This window comes from Ursus maritimus, unplaced genomic scaffold, assembly GCF_017311325.1.
Source record: "Ursus maritimus isolate PB19 unplaced genomic scaffold, ASM1731132v1 scaffold_11, whole genome shotgun sequence".
Lineage (NCBI taxonomy): Eukaryota > Metazoa > Chordata > Mammalia > Carnivora > Ursidae > Ursus > Ursus maritimus.
Genome location: NW_024423453.1, coordinates 8431309 through 8445995, shown reverse-complemented (window position 1 = coordinate 8445995; position 14687 = coordinate 8431309). Strand labels below are relative to the sequence as shown.

The 14687-nt window shown below is 40.0% G+C and overlaps 1 protein-coding gene across 2 annotated transcripts in view; it reads right to left on the bottom strand.

Moving 5' to 3' along the window:
- Positions 1 to 14687, bottom strand: part of ANK2 (ankyrin 2) — a 219761-nt gene that overhangs the window by 21777 nt on the left and 183297 nt on the right. For both annotated transcript variants that reach the window (XM_040626261.1, XM_040626260.1), the window contains 4 exons: positions 13458 to 13580; positions 11417 to 11449; positions 9478 to 9499; positions 246 to 6500 (listed from right to left, as the gene is read on the bottom strand). In XM_040626261.1, the coding sequence (XP_040482195.1) occupies positions 246 to 6500; positions 9478 to 9499; positions 11417 to 11449; positions 13458 to 13580 (6433 nt within the window). The remainder of the gene's footprint in view (positions 1 to 245; positions 6501 to 9477; positions 9500 to 11416; positions 11450 to 13457; positions 13581 to 14687) is intronic.

The window sequence follows — 14687 nt, the reverse complement described above, 5'->3', positions numbered from 1 at the left end:
TGCCTGCTCATCATGTTGATGTTTTCCATAAGCATTCTCATTACTCAATCTTGAGATTGTTTTCATAGACAAGAGTACACAGAGAAAGCACGAAACACAAAGGGCTTACACAACACAGTAACCACTACAGAAAGCTTAAAGAAAATGAGACACAAATCACCAAATAAAAGATATACCAAAAAAAAAAAAACTATATCAAATTTATGACATGCGTAGCACAGGGAATCCCAGTGGCTGGCAAATACCTTCAGCATGGTCATGGCCATTTTCATCAGGGATGCGTTCAATCAGAGTCTCAATGGACTCATCCCAAATAGGCCTTGTGTCAAAGATGTCCTCAGGAATTGAATGCTCGGTTTCAACAGGTGGCAGATTTTCAATTACTGAAACTTCCAGGGCACTACTACTTTCATCATCTGAAACTAATTCTTGCTCCCTTTCTGACTGTGTAAGTCTATCCACTAACTTGGAAGCCTCATCACTAATCTCCTCAAAGAATTCTATGGAGTTCCTGTAAAGGTCAAAGAAATGCTCCTTACTTTCTTTTGTAGGGCTCACAGCCCCCTTGCAGGAAGATGTGGTGCTTTTGCTCTTAACTGGCAATCGGGATGTAAATATCTTTGGTCTGGTGGCCCCCTCGTCTGATTCTAACTCCAGCTCCTCTGCCCTCTCTCTGCTCTCTGTTTCTGTCTCAATGTAACTTCTAGTTTTTACTGGACATTTGGTCTTTGAGTCCAAAGCACTGGCATCAGATTCAGATTTGCTTCTACTATCTGGTGTTCTGCTTGTCATGTCCTGACCCTGAGGAGCCACTATTTTCTGGAGAGATGAATCTAGATGCGAAAGCTGCTGCTCTACTCTTTGGACAGGTGCTTTCACAGGGATTTTAGACTTTGGTTTTGTTTCATCCTCTTTACTTTCCTCACCCAGGCTGGGCAAAAAATCTTCATAAAGGGAACTCTCATACTCCACAGATGGAGGTGCTGGGGTTGACGTGGGTATAGTCCTCACAGGGATTTTGGATTTGCTTTCAGTAGAAGGCACATTCTCCATGGGTGCAGTAGGGATTTCAATTACTGATTTCTGTTCCTCTGGGGAAGAATCAGGAGAATCATCATCCCGACCTGAATACACAGACCTGGTAACTGTGGAAAAATCTAACTGAACGTGTACAACTGGTTCAGGGGAGTCAGGGCAAGATGGATCTTTCACACTAGACTTAGGAGGCATATCACCCATTGGTGTGGTAGGGAGATCCTCGGCACCTGCAGAAGGAGCTTCTTTTGTTGATGTTTCAGTGGAGGTTGAATTCCCCACGGGGGTGTGAAGTTGAGCATCTGAAGCAGATATTTCCTCTACTTCCTCACTCAGGTCATCTGGAAGTAGGTCTGCTTCATCACTCACTGCTTCTTTTGATTCTGAGAGAGCTAGTGACTCAGCTGATGTCTCCCGTTGTGGGGGCTCAGTGCCAGGACTCCCTTCTTTCATGTCTTCGGAGAGAGTCTCTTCCCTGGATTCTTGCCCAATTTGGAAAAAGTGAAAACTTTCATCGGCATAGGACCTTTTGGTCATGTCAATGGCGCCACTTCGGGTCATCTCAAACAATTTTCCTTCCTGAAAGAGAAACGGGTTTTGCTCACTGGTTGGAGTCCCCTCTTCAGTTGGGGTCCTTGCAGGAGTGGTGTCAGGGGTGGTACCCTGGGATTGTCTGTCTACCATCAAACCAAATATCTTTTGTTCTTCCTCTTTCACTCGAGCCTCAAAGGCTTCATCATCTTCACGGATTTCACTCCAGGAATCAGAATCCACATCAGTTTTTGTGATGATGACTTTGCTGATTTGGTCACTAACAACTGCTGATGTATTTGGTACAGAAGGCTCTAAAGATGAAGGGACTTGATCTGATTGCTTTTCCCATGAGGTGCTTTCTTGTTTGGATTCTTTTTCCATGTTTTGGTCCTCAAAATTAGATTCTTGGCTTGAAACAGTTCTATTGGAGGAGCTTGTTACTACCACGTCTTCAACAGAGGATGTGATGGTAACAGAACACACTTCCGAAGAGTGAAAACTTGTGTGTCCTGCATCCGTTTGGGTTTTGCTTTCTTCACTGGAGAAAAAAGATTGGGGAGGAACATTTTCATAAGGGCTTATTATTTGAGGATCACAGATTTCATCAGTCTCAGCTGGGTCAGACACTGGAACATCCATGGACAATTTATCTGTTTGAGTAGTAATCGATGAGTCTTGAGTGGAATAGTCCTTTGGTAAGCTCTCAAAAGCTTGGTCAGTTTTGGTGTCCTCTGTTTTTGTAGCAGAAGATAGAGAGGAGATGTCTTCATCTAATTCTTGTCCTTCAGATGCTGGACAGTGAGGTAAGGAAGACAAAGATGAAGAGCTTTCACTGGGGCAATCTACTTGTAGAGATTCCACTCGAGAAACATCAAGCTCTTCTCCTTCTGTGTCTTTTTCATCAGTGTCTTGCAGAGGGACTGATTCCTCATGAATAGCTAACTGCTCATTGATATCCTCTCTAGGAGAGCTGTAGAGACCCGAAGATATAGGAGTGACTGAGCTGCTGGGACTCCCGGTCTCACACCCATGGCCCTCACAGACTTCTGGTTCATCAGCATCTCTGTTCAGATCATCATAAGACATATCTGGGCCATTAGTAGAAATGGTATGACTCTCTTCAGGTACATGGGACTCACGATCTTTTTCTTCTTCTGATTTACCTGACTCTTCCTGAGTATCTTCATTCATTTTGAAAGTGTATTGTTTGGAAACAATAGGTTGAAATTGTACTTCTTCAGGACTGGAATTGGAGTCTACACTGGATGGAAGTGGGGAAGGAGGCTGCACTCGAATAACTGGCTCTGGTAAGAGGCCTGCATCAGCACCTTTTTTCAGCTGTGCCAACTCAGGTTCACTCTCAGAGGAGGAAGAAGCCTTTCTGCTCTCTGATGTTACCACCACAGGGACATCGCTTTCATCCTCTATACTCTCCACATGTTTTGGTTCATCCACATCTGCTGAAGAGTCAGCATCTGGGTCAGAGGATGAAGAAGATTCTTCTTGTTTGGGTTCTTTCTTGTAGTCCCTTTTCTGCTTTGCTTCTTGTTCAAGTTCGTCAAATGTTTTGATTTTGGTTACCATTTTAAACATTTCCTCTTCAGGTGTGAATCTCTTTTTCTCCCCATTTTCCAAGTCATCCTCCTCTGCACATTCATGAATTACAGCTGGTTTGGGTGTGCTTGCATCTGTGGCTTTGGGTGTGACCTCATAGCTAATTTCTTCTGAGCTGGGGGTGTCAGGAGAAAGGGGACTCTTCCCTGAGCTCTCTACCAGTGACGTCTGCTCAAGACTGTCATCCTCGGCACTGCCGTCTGGGTCTCGGAGCAGCCGGGACCGCACAGAGGCCACTTCCGTAAAGAGTTCTGTTTTGGCTGCAGCTGCAGGAAGAGGGAAGTGACTTGGGAGAACTCCAGCCTTCATCTTTGGTTCCACAGGGCTGCTTTCAAGAGAGTCACGGCAAGGGGATTCTTTCAGAGGACTTGGCTCCAGAGAATCCGGAGTTTTGTGTGAGGAGTTATCCTCTAGCACAGGGCTGCCTTCCAGGGAGTCTCTGTGGCTCACTGCAAATGATTCATCAGCACCAGGGCTGAGGACCTCACTATCTCGGCTAGGGAGTGCAAGTTCTAATCCTTGGGGACTTCTAGCAACTCCCTGGGGCTTTGATTCAGTTCCTGTGCCTGTCTGTACACAAGCGTCAGGCAGCGGAGAGGCTTTTGTCTCATCTGAGGGCTCAGTGGTTGTGGATTTCTGAGTTTCAGTATCACTGTGGGTCTTGTGGGCTGAACCAACTTTCTTAAGTTGACCCTCATCAGTGGATGCTTCCTCAGTCAATCCTTTGGGTGTTTCTTTTGCTAGTAACACACTACAGCTGCCAAGGGAATCATCTTCTTGTTTGGGGCATGTGTCTTTGGAAGTGTCTAAGGTGGCCTCCTTCAGCAAAGACTCGACTGAGGGCTCTGTGCCTTCAGTGACTACGGTACCTTGCTCTTCAGAACCATCGGTGATGTCTTTGATTGAGGGATGATCTTTTTCTGAAGGAACTGCTGTTGGTGTTTCTAACTTGGTCGTTTTGCTTATTTCCCCAATTTGCTCCTCACTTTTCTTTGGTGAGAAAGAAAGGCTTTCTGGGCTTGTCTCAGGAGTCTCTGCGAGGCCCTCATGCTTATAGCTTTCTTCCGAACTAATCTGAGGGGTCCCTTCCATCAGGCTGCCACATGGAGAACCTGCCACCCCTTCAGGCTTGAGGCTCTCAGAACTGCCATCCAAAGCACCACTTTGTAAAGACAGAGCCGGAAGAAATTCATCTTTCATGTAATCTAGTGGAAAGGTTGTGTTGAAAGGACTAGTGAGTACTTGATCTAAGTGAAGCTGTACTTCTTCTGTCTTCTCACTCATTCGGAATTGTTGGTATTTGTCATTGTCTTCCAGTTCTTGCTTAATGACGTCAGAAAAATCAGTAGAGGTTTTCCTATCTGGGCTGATCTGGAGATCCATGTCTCCCTGTTCATCAGCCAGCTTTTCTTTGGGAACTTCACTCTCTTTATGGCTTTCTTCTTCTGGTGCTGACTGAACAGGTTCAGGTGTTTTGTGGCTAAGAGCTTTCTCCTTCTCTACAACTACGTCTTCTCTCTTAAACCCTACGGAGGAAGCACGGACTGCTCTCTTGGATTCAGAAACTCCTGTTATTACAAATCTCTGGCCTCGTTTGATTGTCTGACTCTCTGTTTTCTGTGTTTCTCTGTGGTTTAGCACCTGCCCCTTTTCTTTTTCTACCCGAGCTTTGCCTTTTTCTTGTGGCTGCTTTTGTTTTGCTGATTTGTGTTCAAAGAGTCCAGTCTTATGTTTAGATGGGTCCTGACCTGACTGGAAAGCTTTCATCAACTCCCGAACAGACATTGTCTCCTCGATTCTTTCTGTTTTTGAGGTGGGGGATACAGGTGGTTGCTTTTCTGTTTTCCCAGAAGGCGACACAGGCAAGTGCTTCTCAGTTTTCCCAGAGGTTGATACAGGTGGATGCTTTTCCATTCGTCCAGCTGGTGACACAGGCAAGCGTTTTTCTGTTCTCCCAGGTGATACTGGTGCATGTTTCTCCATTCTCCCAGAGGGCGATACAGGTGGGCGTTTGTCCATTTTACCTGAAGGTGAAACAGGTGGGTGTCTTTCTGTTTTTGTAGATGACACAGGGGACTGCCTTTCAGTCTTTGTTGAGGGTGCTACAGGTGAGTGTTTCTCAGTTTTACCTGATGACACAGGGGAGTGCCTTTCAGTTCTTGCAGAGGGTGACACAGGTGAGTGTTTCTCAGTTTTACTTGATGGTGATACTGGAGGATGCCTCTCAGTTTTTGTAGAGGAGGAAAGAGAAGAGTGTCTTTCTGTTTTAGAGGAGGATGATGCCGGCACATGCCTCTCTGATCTTAGAGAGGGTGATGCAGCTGGGTGTGTCCTGTGGGTTATCTTTTTTGGCACATCCTCTTTGCCTTTGACTCTGACAGGCAACTTGCTTCGACCTTTTTGTTCATCTTCCACTCGTTTCTGAAGGGCCTTTACTTTGTCCTTGATGGAACCAATGGGAGTTTCTTCTATCAAAGGTGAAGTGGCCTTTACAGTGGGCTGGGGCTCGGGGGCTAAACCTGCATCTTCATCTAATGACTCTTCTGAACTACATTTTTTAAGTTCACTTTTTTCTGCACTACCTTGTACACTTTCCTCTTTTTGTTTTTGTTTTTCTTTTAATTTCCTCCTCACTGGCTTCTTTATTCCCAGGCTTGGTTTGTGTTGTTTCTGTGCACTCTTTGTCTCATCTGGGGGCACATCTTTCCCTTCATTTTCAGAGCTCCTGCCAGTAGCCGGAACCTCACGTTTCTCCCCTGCTATTTCTTGAACTGTCTGCAGTAGCTTTTCATGAGTAGACACATAGGAGTTTAGATCCTCAGTAAGGTAGTTCACTAGCCCAGTTGAGTCTTTCTCTACTTCGACATTGCGCTCTTTATCTATTCTAACTTCTACGCATGGATATTCGGTGATTTCTAAAGGCGCCTTTAGCTTAGCCTCCTCTATTTCCTCATCACTGACAATCACCCATTCCTCTTCCACTAATTCTCTCTCCGACTGAGACCTTGGCACGCTGCCTTCATCTCTCGCGCAGGTTCCACTTCTCAGGATTTCATTCACTTTCTCTAAGTCCTCTTTAACTCTTTCAACAATTTCAAAAGGCTCTCCTGGCTCTTCCTCAGCAGCCTTCACCAGCTCCTTCACTTTGATAGAACCTGCCCTATCAGATACATCTGTGGTCAAGATGGCAGTCATTTTGATCAAATCTTGTTTCATCTCAGAAACTTCAGAGAGCAAGTCCGGACTGGCTAGGACAGGAACTTCATTAACCAGGTGACTTTTCAGGACAGATGTTTCTGTAGATTCTGTCTCATCATCTTTGATGTGAATGAAAAACATTGAAAGTAAAATGGAAATCAAAAAATATATTGGCAAATGTAATCAGGACTGAAACGACACAGTGTCTTTTCCTGTTGTGGCGGGAGGGACAACAGAATGGGCTGGGAATGGTGGATCCACAAGGTCTCAGGATACAAAAGCAAAGCAAGGCTAACGGAAAAAAAAAAAAAACTGAAAAGGAAAAATGAGCAGGAAATAACTTGCTTAATTTTCTCACTTGTAGCACGTCCACACATACAACAAAGCTATAACAAATAGCCAAGACAGACTGACAGACACACACACACACACACACACCATCACAGATCAAAACAAAGAACGAACGCAGTGAAATTACACAGAGGTATCTCAAGATTGTTCAGATGTTACAGATCAATGTTGAAAAAAAATATAAACATGGGGAAAAAAGGAAAAAAAAGCATTAGAAATTGCAGAAAGTTGATTTCCTCTAGGAGAAAGCCAGTAGTAGCAAACTCAGAATGCCTTCTAACGATGTATGTATGTTTTTTAATCATATAAAAATATGGAATTCAGTATGTTTTGTTCTGCCAATATACAATGACTATATAAAAGATGTCTGAATCAGCTGCAAACCGGCATTTCATCTAAGGGAAATTCACACCTAACAATGAAACGAATGGTCTTGTGCTAAGAGGCATGGTCCTTTCCTTGGAGCAACCTCCTGGTTTAGACACATAACGGACAGACCAAGGAGGGAAATAAAGGAAAGGAAAGGAAAGGAAAAAACAACACAACAACACTGTGATTAAACTTATATGTGAGTCCAAAGTTAAAATGTGATGCATGGCAACCCAAATCAGAGACAGTCACACGGGACACACGCACAGTTTATGTAAGCCAAGTTATTTCCATGCAAAGCAAAGGTGGAAGAAAACTGGTGGGAGTGGTGGCTTTGCTGAAATGCACGGGCAGGAGGATGGTTAAGAAATTAGAACAAGTATGTAAAACATTACTGTGGTGAAGTGTATTTTTTTCCCTACAAGTCTGTACAAAGGTGCTGAATGTAGTATATTCAAGGGACAGCTAGTGGGGACCTGTACCCATTCAAAGCAAAAAAGGAAAACTCGGTCAAACTCTTTTAGGATTTGCTCTTGAAAAGACCTAGGAAAAAGTTCCTTCATAGAGCCCTTATTTAGAGATTATTTTATAGCTAGATGAAGATTATTTAATGATTGTCTTTAAAAAAAAAAAAAAAAGCCCAAACACGGGTCTATGTCCAAACTTTAAAAAATATTCACAACACTTAGAGGCATTTAGGAGAATCTGTGGCATTATAGCAATATTGTAGCTTTTTCCTTTTTCTTTTTTAAACGATTGAGCCAGGGAATGTACTAAACTTTCATTTCTACTAGCTACTATACAAGAAAGAAAGGAAAGGGCCATTTAAATAAACATAGTCGTTCTGAAGAAGTGGGATAAAAAAATAAAATCTCTTTTTAAAAAAAGGAATTAAGGCAATGATAATGTCACTTTTTTAACAAGTGTCTTCTCTTGAGAGAATCGGTATTTGTTGAGGAGATATACTCTGTGACTATGCATATATAAAGATATATTAAAATAATTTATATCAATGCAAATTTGTTCAAGTATAAACCAAATGAAAACATCCAGAATTTCAAATAATCTAGTCCTGAATGGCAATTTAACGTAAGAACAAAGAGACTCTCAATTAAAAGCTTTCTAGGGGCGCCTGGCTGGCTTAGTCTGTTAGGCGGCTGCCTTCTGCTCAGGTCATGATCCCAGGGTCCTGGGATGGAGCCCCACCTTGGGCTCCCTGCTCAGCGGGGGGCCTTCTCCCTCTGCCCTTCACCCCATGCTCCCGCTCTCTTTCTCAAATAAATACATCAAATCTTAAAAAAAAAAAAGCAACCTAATAACTTAGTAGTTTACATTGTACTAGGTCTTCAAAAAAAAAAAAAAAGAAAAAAAAAGCCTCCAGATTATTGCATAGGGCCAGATGACCATATTAAACATGGTTCTAAGTTCTCTCCTTTTGGGAAAGCACCTGAAATAAGTGACTCAAAATGAATTTTTAAATGAATAGGCAATAAAAATTAGTAATTTTTTCCCGAAACTATTTGGGGGCATAGAAGCAAGAAAGAAACCCCCAAAATTTAACGTCTTCCACACAAAAAGCTAAAGTCACCAGAAACAGGTCCCAAAACTAAAATGTTAATAAATTGTTATAAACCCAAAATGAGTTCTAAGATAGCTCTCATATGGTCTGTAAAAACCAGTTCTTTCTGTATTAAATTATGTTTGGGATTTGCATCATTATTCAAAATTAGCCCTATAATGGCACAATGTTGTTATAAGTAATTTCATCCAGGAAGTTTCGATTTTTGCATCCTTGGTTCTTATTTTTTTTCAGAAAGTTTCACAAATGTTCGTTAGACCTCAGCCCTAAAGAAGTCAGTTACACTTCACCACAGTAAGAGGAGCTAGGAGGTAGGGGTGGGGGGAGGGTTAGCTTTAGCTGAGAACTATTAAGACAGTATCACTTTTGCAGGTGTAGCCTACAAAAATAATGAGCTCTCTCCCGAAGTCAGTGTTGCTTGATATAAAAAGTGATACTGTCATGTCAGTGCTTAAAAAAAATGAGATGAAAATGTTATGCTAACAAATGGACAAAAACGGTAGGGTGGGTTTCTAAACAAGCATAACAGCAATAGCAGGGTTAACGGGGGTATCAAAAGAAAGTGAATGCTTAGATGAATAATCATTGCATTTTACTGCTAATTAGCTCACAAATTAGATATTTTTGTAATTTAACTGGCCAAGCTGCTTTTCTAAATATACATTAATGATTAATAAGGACAATATAAAAATATAATTATTATAGTGGTTAGTAATGGCAACTAGCTACATCTTAATTCATGCTTCTCCTTATTGTAGCCAGCTCTCAAACAAACTCAATTTTATTTAAAATCTTACTTTTTTCTGATGTCATATCGATCTGAAAGAAAACATACATAAATTGAATGGTTATAAATTGTGTCTTGTTTCACAACCCCTGATGTGCAAATAAGCTCCTATTCATAACCACACCCATGGGGAGACAACGTAAGCTAGAGGAAGGTCAAAGTAATTTGCTACAGTTCTTCCTGAAAGTCTCCTTGATTCCTATCCTAACTTTGAAAAAACCCATCTCCTTTCTAGACGTTATAGGTGGAAAGCACTTTTTAATATGTTATTTCTAGCAAGATATGATCCAAGGTGCGTTTGATGTTAGAAATACATATTTATTAGGGAAAAGCCAGGAAAAGAGTGAAGTGGGGGTTAAACAGTGTCGATTTAACTGAGAAAAATAAGGAAAGATCAAACAGCATGCCAGGTTAATACATTCTACAGAAGTAGTTTCATTGTCACTAATTACAAGCCAAAATTCCAAATCCTGAAAAGAATACAAACTGGGTCTATTGCCCTGCACAGCTCCTGAAAATATTCAATAGAACAATCATAAACATAACGCAAGAAACTCATTTAAATATAGCAAAAATGGTTTTATAATTGCATCACTCTATTAAGAAGGTGTGTAGGTACCATTTTGAACAGGTTTGGTGATGGGGTCACCAAGTGCAAGAAGGAAACAGTATGTGAGACAAAGAGCGGCTATACAATTGAGGGAAAGGATGACATCTGTCTTGTCATAATTACTGTGCATTTGGTTATATATGGCAGGACAGTGAGGCTACAATCACCCCTCTTGTCCTGCTCCACCGCCAGAGTAGGAGTAAAAAGTGAATTCAGGGCAATTCTCTGCACTGAAAAGGTCTTACATTTTAAGCTGGTGGATACAAGGGTATTTATTATATTTTTCTTTATGCTTTTGTATTCCAACCCCATCAGAGTAACATTAAAAATATAAAACTAGTATATTTGAAAATATTTATGTGCAACTAATAACAATTGCATTTGTCTATCTTAGAAACAGGAACCAATATGTAAATAGGAAAGTAGAAGGAATTTCCTTTCATTTCTATGATGATGTTTGGGCACTCAAATCTTTATAAGGGAAACAAACACATATGTGCCTGAACGATCAAAGAAGTCTTATTCAAATGGTTCTGTACTTGAGGTAACCTCTTGCAGACTCTCTCTTCATCTATGATATGATAGCGCAGACCTCACAGGGCAATCGTGAGGATCAGTGCTGATGAGGTATGTGGAGCACTTAATAAAGAATCAACCTTCTAAGAAGTGCTCATTATTAACAGAGCTCTGCATTATAATATTATAGCCTAATGCTTGAACTATACACTCCTTAAAGTTTTTAGTCTTAGTGGTTCTCAAACTTTACGGTCTTAAGACTCCTTCACACTCCTAAAAATTACTGAGGACCTTGAAGAACATTTGTTTATGTTTGATATATACAAGTAAATATCTGTTTTATATGTTAAAACTGAGAAAATGCTAGAACCCAAGTATACGCAAGGACTCATTCCAGAGTCAGAGTGATGATGCCATCATATGTAACATAGCTTCTGGAAAACTCCTCTATAGCTTGTGGAGATATGGGTGGTAAAAGACAAACAATGTTTCAGACATATTTAAAAAAAAAAAAAAGTTTGGACCTCCAGGCATCTCCAAACCAACCTTTGAGAACTGAAATAATGGCTTGGCCGTCAGTAGTCGGTAGAGCAACATATATTATTGCACAGAGACAGGGTAACAATTTGCAGGGAAAGCTTCACTATTCTTTGAACTCGGTACATGAGATGAGAAAACAGAGGCTCAGAGAGGTTAAGTAAAACTGTGACCCTTCAGTTACTAACAACTGTATAACCCTTCTAAGAACACAGGTTAACTATGTGCTCTTATTAGCGGTAATAGCAAATACAACCATCGACAAGCGACAATGCCATACAATTACCTCTTCTTCCTGTTCTTGATCTGACTCTGATTCCTTGCCGCCCCAAGATGCCATGCAAGATGGAAAAAAGAGAGCAGGAAGAGTAGAGAGCATTTAGAAGAAAAGATTAAATACACTGCCAACAAACATCAATAGGAAACATACAGTCAGCGTGCTCTTGTTTTTTTCTTACTAACAGTTTATAGAAGACAGGCACAAAAATTTAAAAGGCTTGATCTAAATGTGAAAGTCTGTAGATTCAAGAGGCAAAAGAACCAAAATTGTAAGTATACTAATTTATTAGACAAAAGAACTAAACTCACAATATACTCATTTCAGATACTAGGTTACTCACAGCCTTAAAGTTTGATATTTAATGGATTTGATGCATATGTCTAGAGAAATGGTGATGATCTTTACATCATTACATTACAGATACTGGCTGAAAATGTTAAAAGCCACAAATAAACACACGGTGAAAATATTTTGAACACACAGGCAATCTTTAGGAATTCTATTATAATAAAGAGCTACTACATTCTAAAGTTTATCTGAAGTGAACAATGTTTGGCATTGTTTTCCTCTTTGCTTTGAGTTACTAAATGGAAAGCTGTCCTGGACCATCATAGCATTAATGATATGCCTTGACTTAGAAATATAGGGTCCTGGACCATCATAGCATTAATGATATGCCTTGACTTAGAAATATAGGGTCATAATAAAGTAAATGCTTTCTTTTATCGCACATTGAAAGTTCACTGAAATCAGAGACAAAGCTCATTCATCCTTAAACATCACTCAAGTGGACTGCCCACAGCAGTATATATTCTGTTGTGCTTCTTATCTGGCATTCTGCTTCGGTGACTCACAAATCTACAAACCCAAAGTACATTTTGCATCATTGGGGTGAAACTAGATTAGCCTCATGTGGATGACATACCTACTGATGTATTCCAATTACTGGAATAACACGTATGTTTACGTATACAGATAATATTTCATTTTTATCATATAATGAGACTTTGCAATGTTAAAAATGATGCTGTGAGCTTTTCTCTATGTGTCTGATCTCTACTTACAAAAATAATTAAGAAAAATATACCACGGTGGGTAAAAAGAAGTGTAGAAAATGCTTTGTTTTGTGGAGTCAAGATTTAGGGTTTTAAATATATTTCTACATCTCCTCCAGGTCTTATCTGCCACTATTCATCTCCCACTCCAACCTCCAGTACACACACACTGACAACCCGCTGCAGCCCCCTATAGACCACCATGGCGGGGAGGGGGGCTTCCATTGTAAAGATATTCATTAAAAATTTTTTAAGTAATAAAAATGAAGTTATCCCCAACATTTAATTCATTCAGTTGTCCTCTTCAACTTGATCAGCGTAAGCTAGGAATTCTGTAATGGTGGGCAGTCTGAATAGAAAGTAATAGCTGGTAAGGAGACTTTGGGTCAGGAGCTGATGAATTGTTCCTTTTCAACAATGTTTCAAATCTACTCCTTGTAACATGGAAGTATTTTGTATACTAATCATGTTAAAATAGTTGAAAAATTGGTTTGATACCCCAAAAACATTATAGATTATAAGATGAACAGGTATTTATTTTAGCAATAAGATAAAATCTCATGAGGTTGCTCTGAATTTAATAATATATAATCCACCTGTGAATTGGCAGTGAACAGAAGCTAATGGACTCATAATACTTTGCTAGGGACAGACGGACTAGTATCCTCCCAGAAGGGCACATAAAAACAACAATGAAGACAAAGCCAATTTATTTTTAAAAATTAGTCCAAAAAGTTAAATCTTAAATTCAAACTTTCTCTTTCCTATCCAATATGTGTTTATAGAAAATTTTCCATCACAGTGAATTTAATGCAAAATAAAGGAGAGCTACTTTTTTTCCTTACTTAAATAGAAAATCATAAATTTGACAGGGAATCAAAAATGACTGTTACATGTGCTTTCATTCAGTGCTTTTGCTTTTACTTGTTTTAAAGGGTTTGAAAATTAAATCCTATAGAGACTGAACTGCACTACAACAGATTTGACAATACCTTTGTATAAATCGGCAGGGTGATGTTTAAGTTGCAAATAGCTTGATGCACCAGGCCTCTCGTGGATTTTGGCTCTTTCATAAATGATAGTCGCCCGCAAGGTTCCTGAGTCGTGTCACGTACCTTGAACAAGAAAGACATACATACTTCACCCACATATGATGTGTACTGTTTATTTTAATTAGATGATACCCAAAAGAATGAGGAAGAAATAAATTCATTTGATAACTAAGGATTTGGAGGTGTTCCCTTCCCTCATCCCCTGGCAACCACCACTCTATTTTCTGACTCTATGCATTTGACCTCTCTAGGTACCTCATATAAGTGGAAACAGAACATTTGTCCTTTTGTGTCTAGCTAATTTCGCTTAACATATATCCTCGAGGTTCATGCATGTTACAGCATGTATCAGAATGTCATTCCTTATGAAGGCTGGATAATATTCCATTGTACGTACATACCATATTTTATCCATTCACCTGTCAGTGGATATTTGGCATGTTTCCACCTTTTTTGGTTACTATGAATCATGCTCTTATGAACACTGGGATGCACATAACTGTTTTGAGTCCCTGCTTTCAGTTCTTTTGGGTATATACCTGGAAGTGGAATTGCTGGATCATATGCTAAGCTAGGTTTAAATTTTTGAGGAATCATCATCTTGTTTTCCACAGTGGCTGCATCATTTTGTATTCCTACTAGCAATGATCGGGGTCCCAATTTCACCACATTCTTGCCAACATGTGTTAGCTATTTCATATTATCTATATATTTATTTTTTAACAACCGCCATCTTAATGGGTACAAAGTATCTCGTTGTGATTTGAATCTGAATTTCCTTAAGCTGTTGAGCATCTTTTCATATGCTTATTGGCCATCTGTTTGCCTTCTTTGGAGAAATGTCTAAATCCTTTGCTCATTTCTGTATTTGTTTGTTTATAGGATGACTTTGCACATCAACAATATCAAGTATTAGACTAATTATACAGCCATTTGAGTTAAATGGATCCACTACCCCTCAGCAGTTATGGCTTAATGTGGTGATCTCTTAGAACCTATCTTTAATCAGGTAAAACAACCAAACCAGAAATGGCACAACAGAGGACTCAGTAGAGAGTTTGGGAAAGCTTAATAGACTTTCAAAAACTTGAGAGAGGTTTACTGACATATTCTTGGAAAATCATAAGGGATTAAAATGAGTCATTGCTGAAAAACTGGGAATTAGTAGTC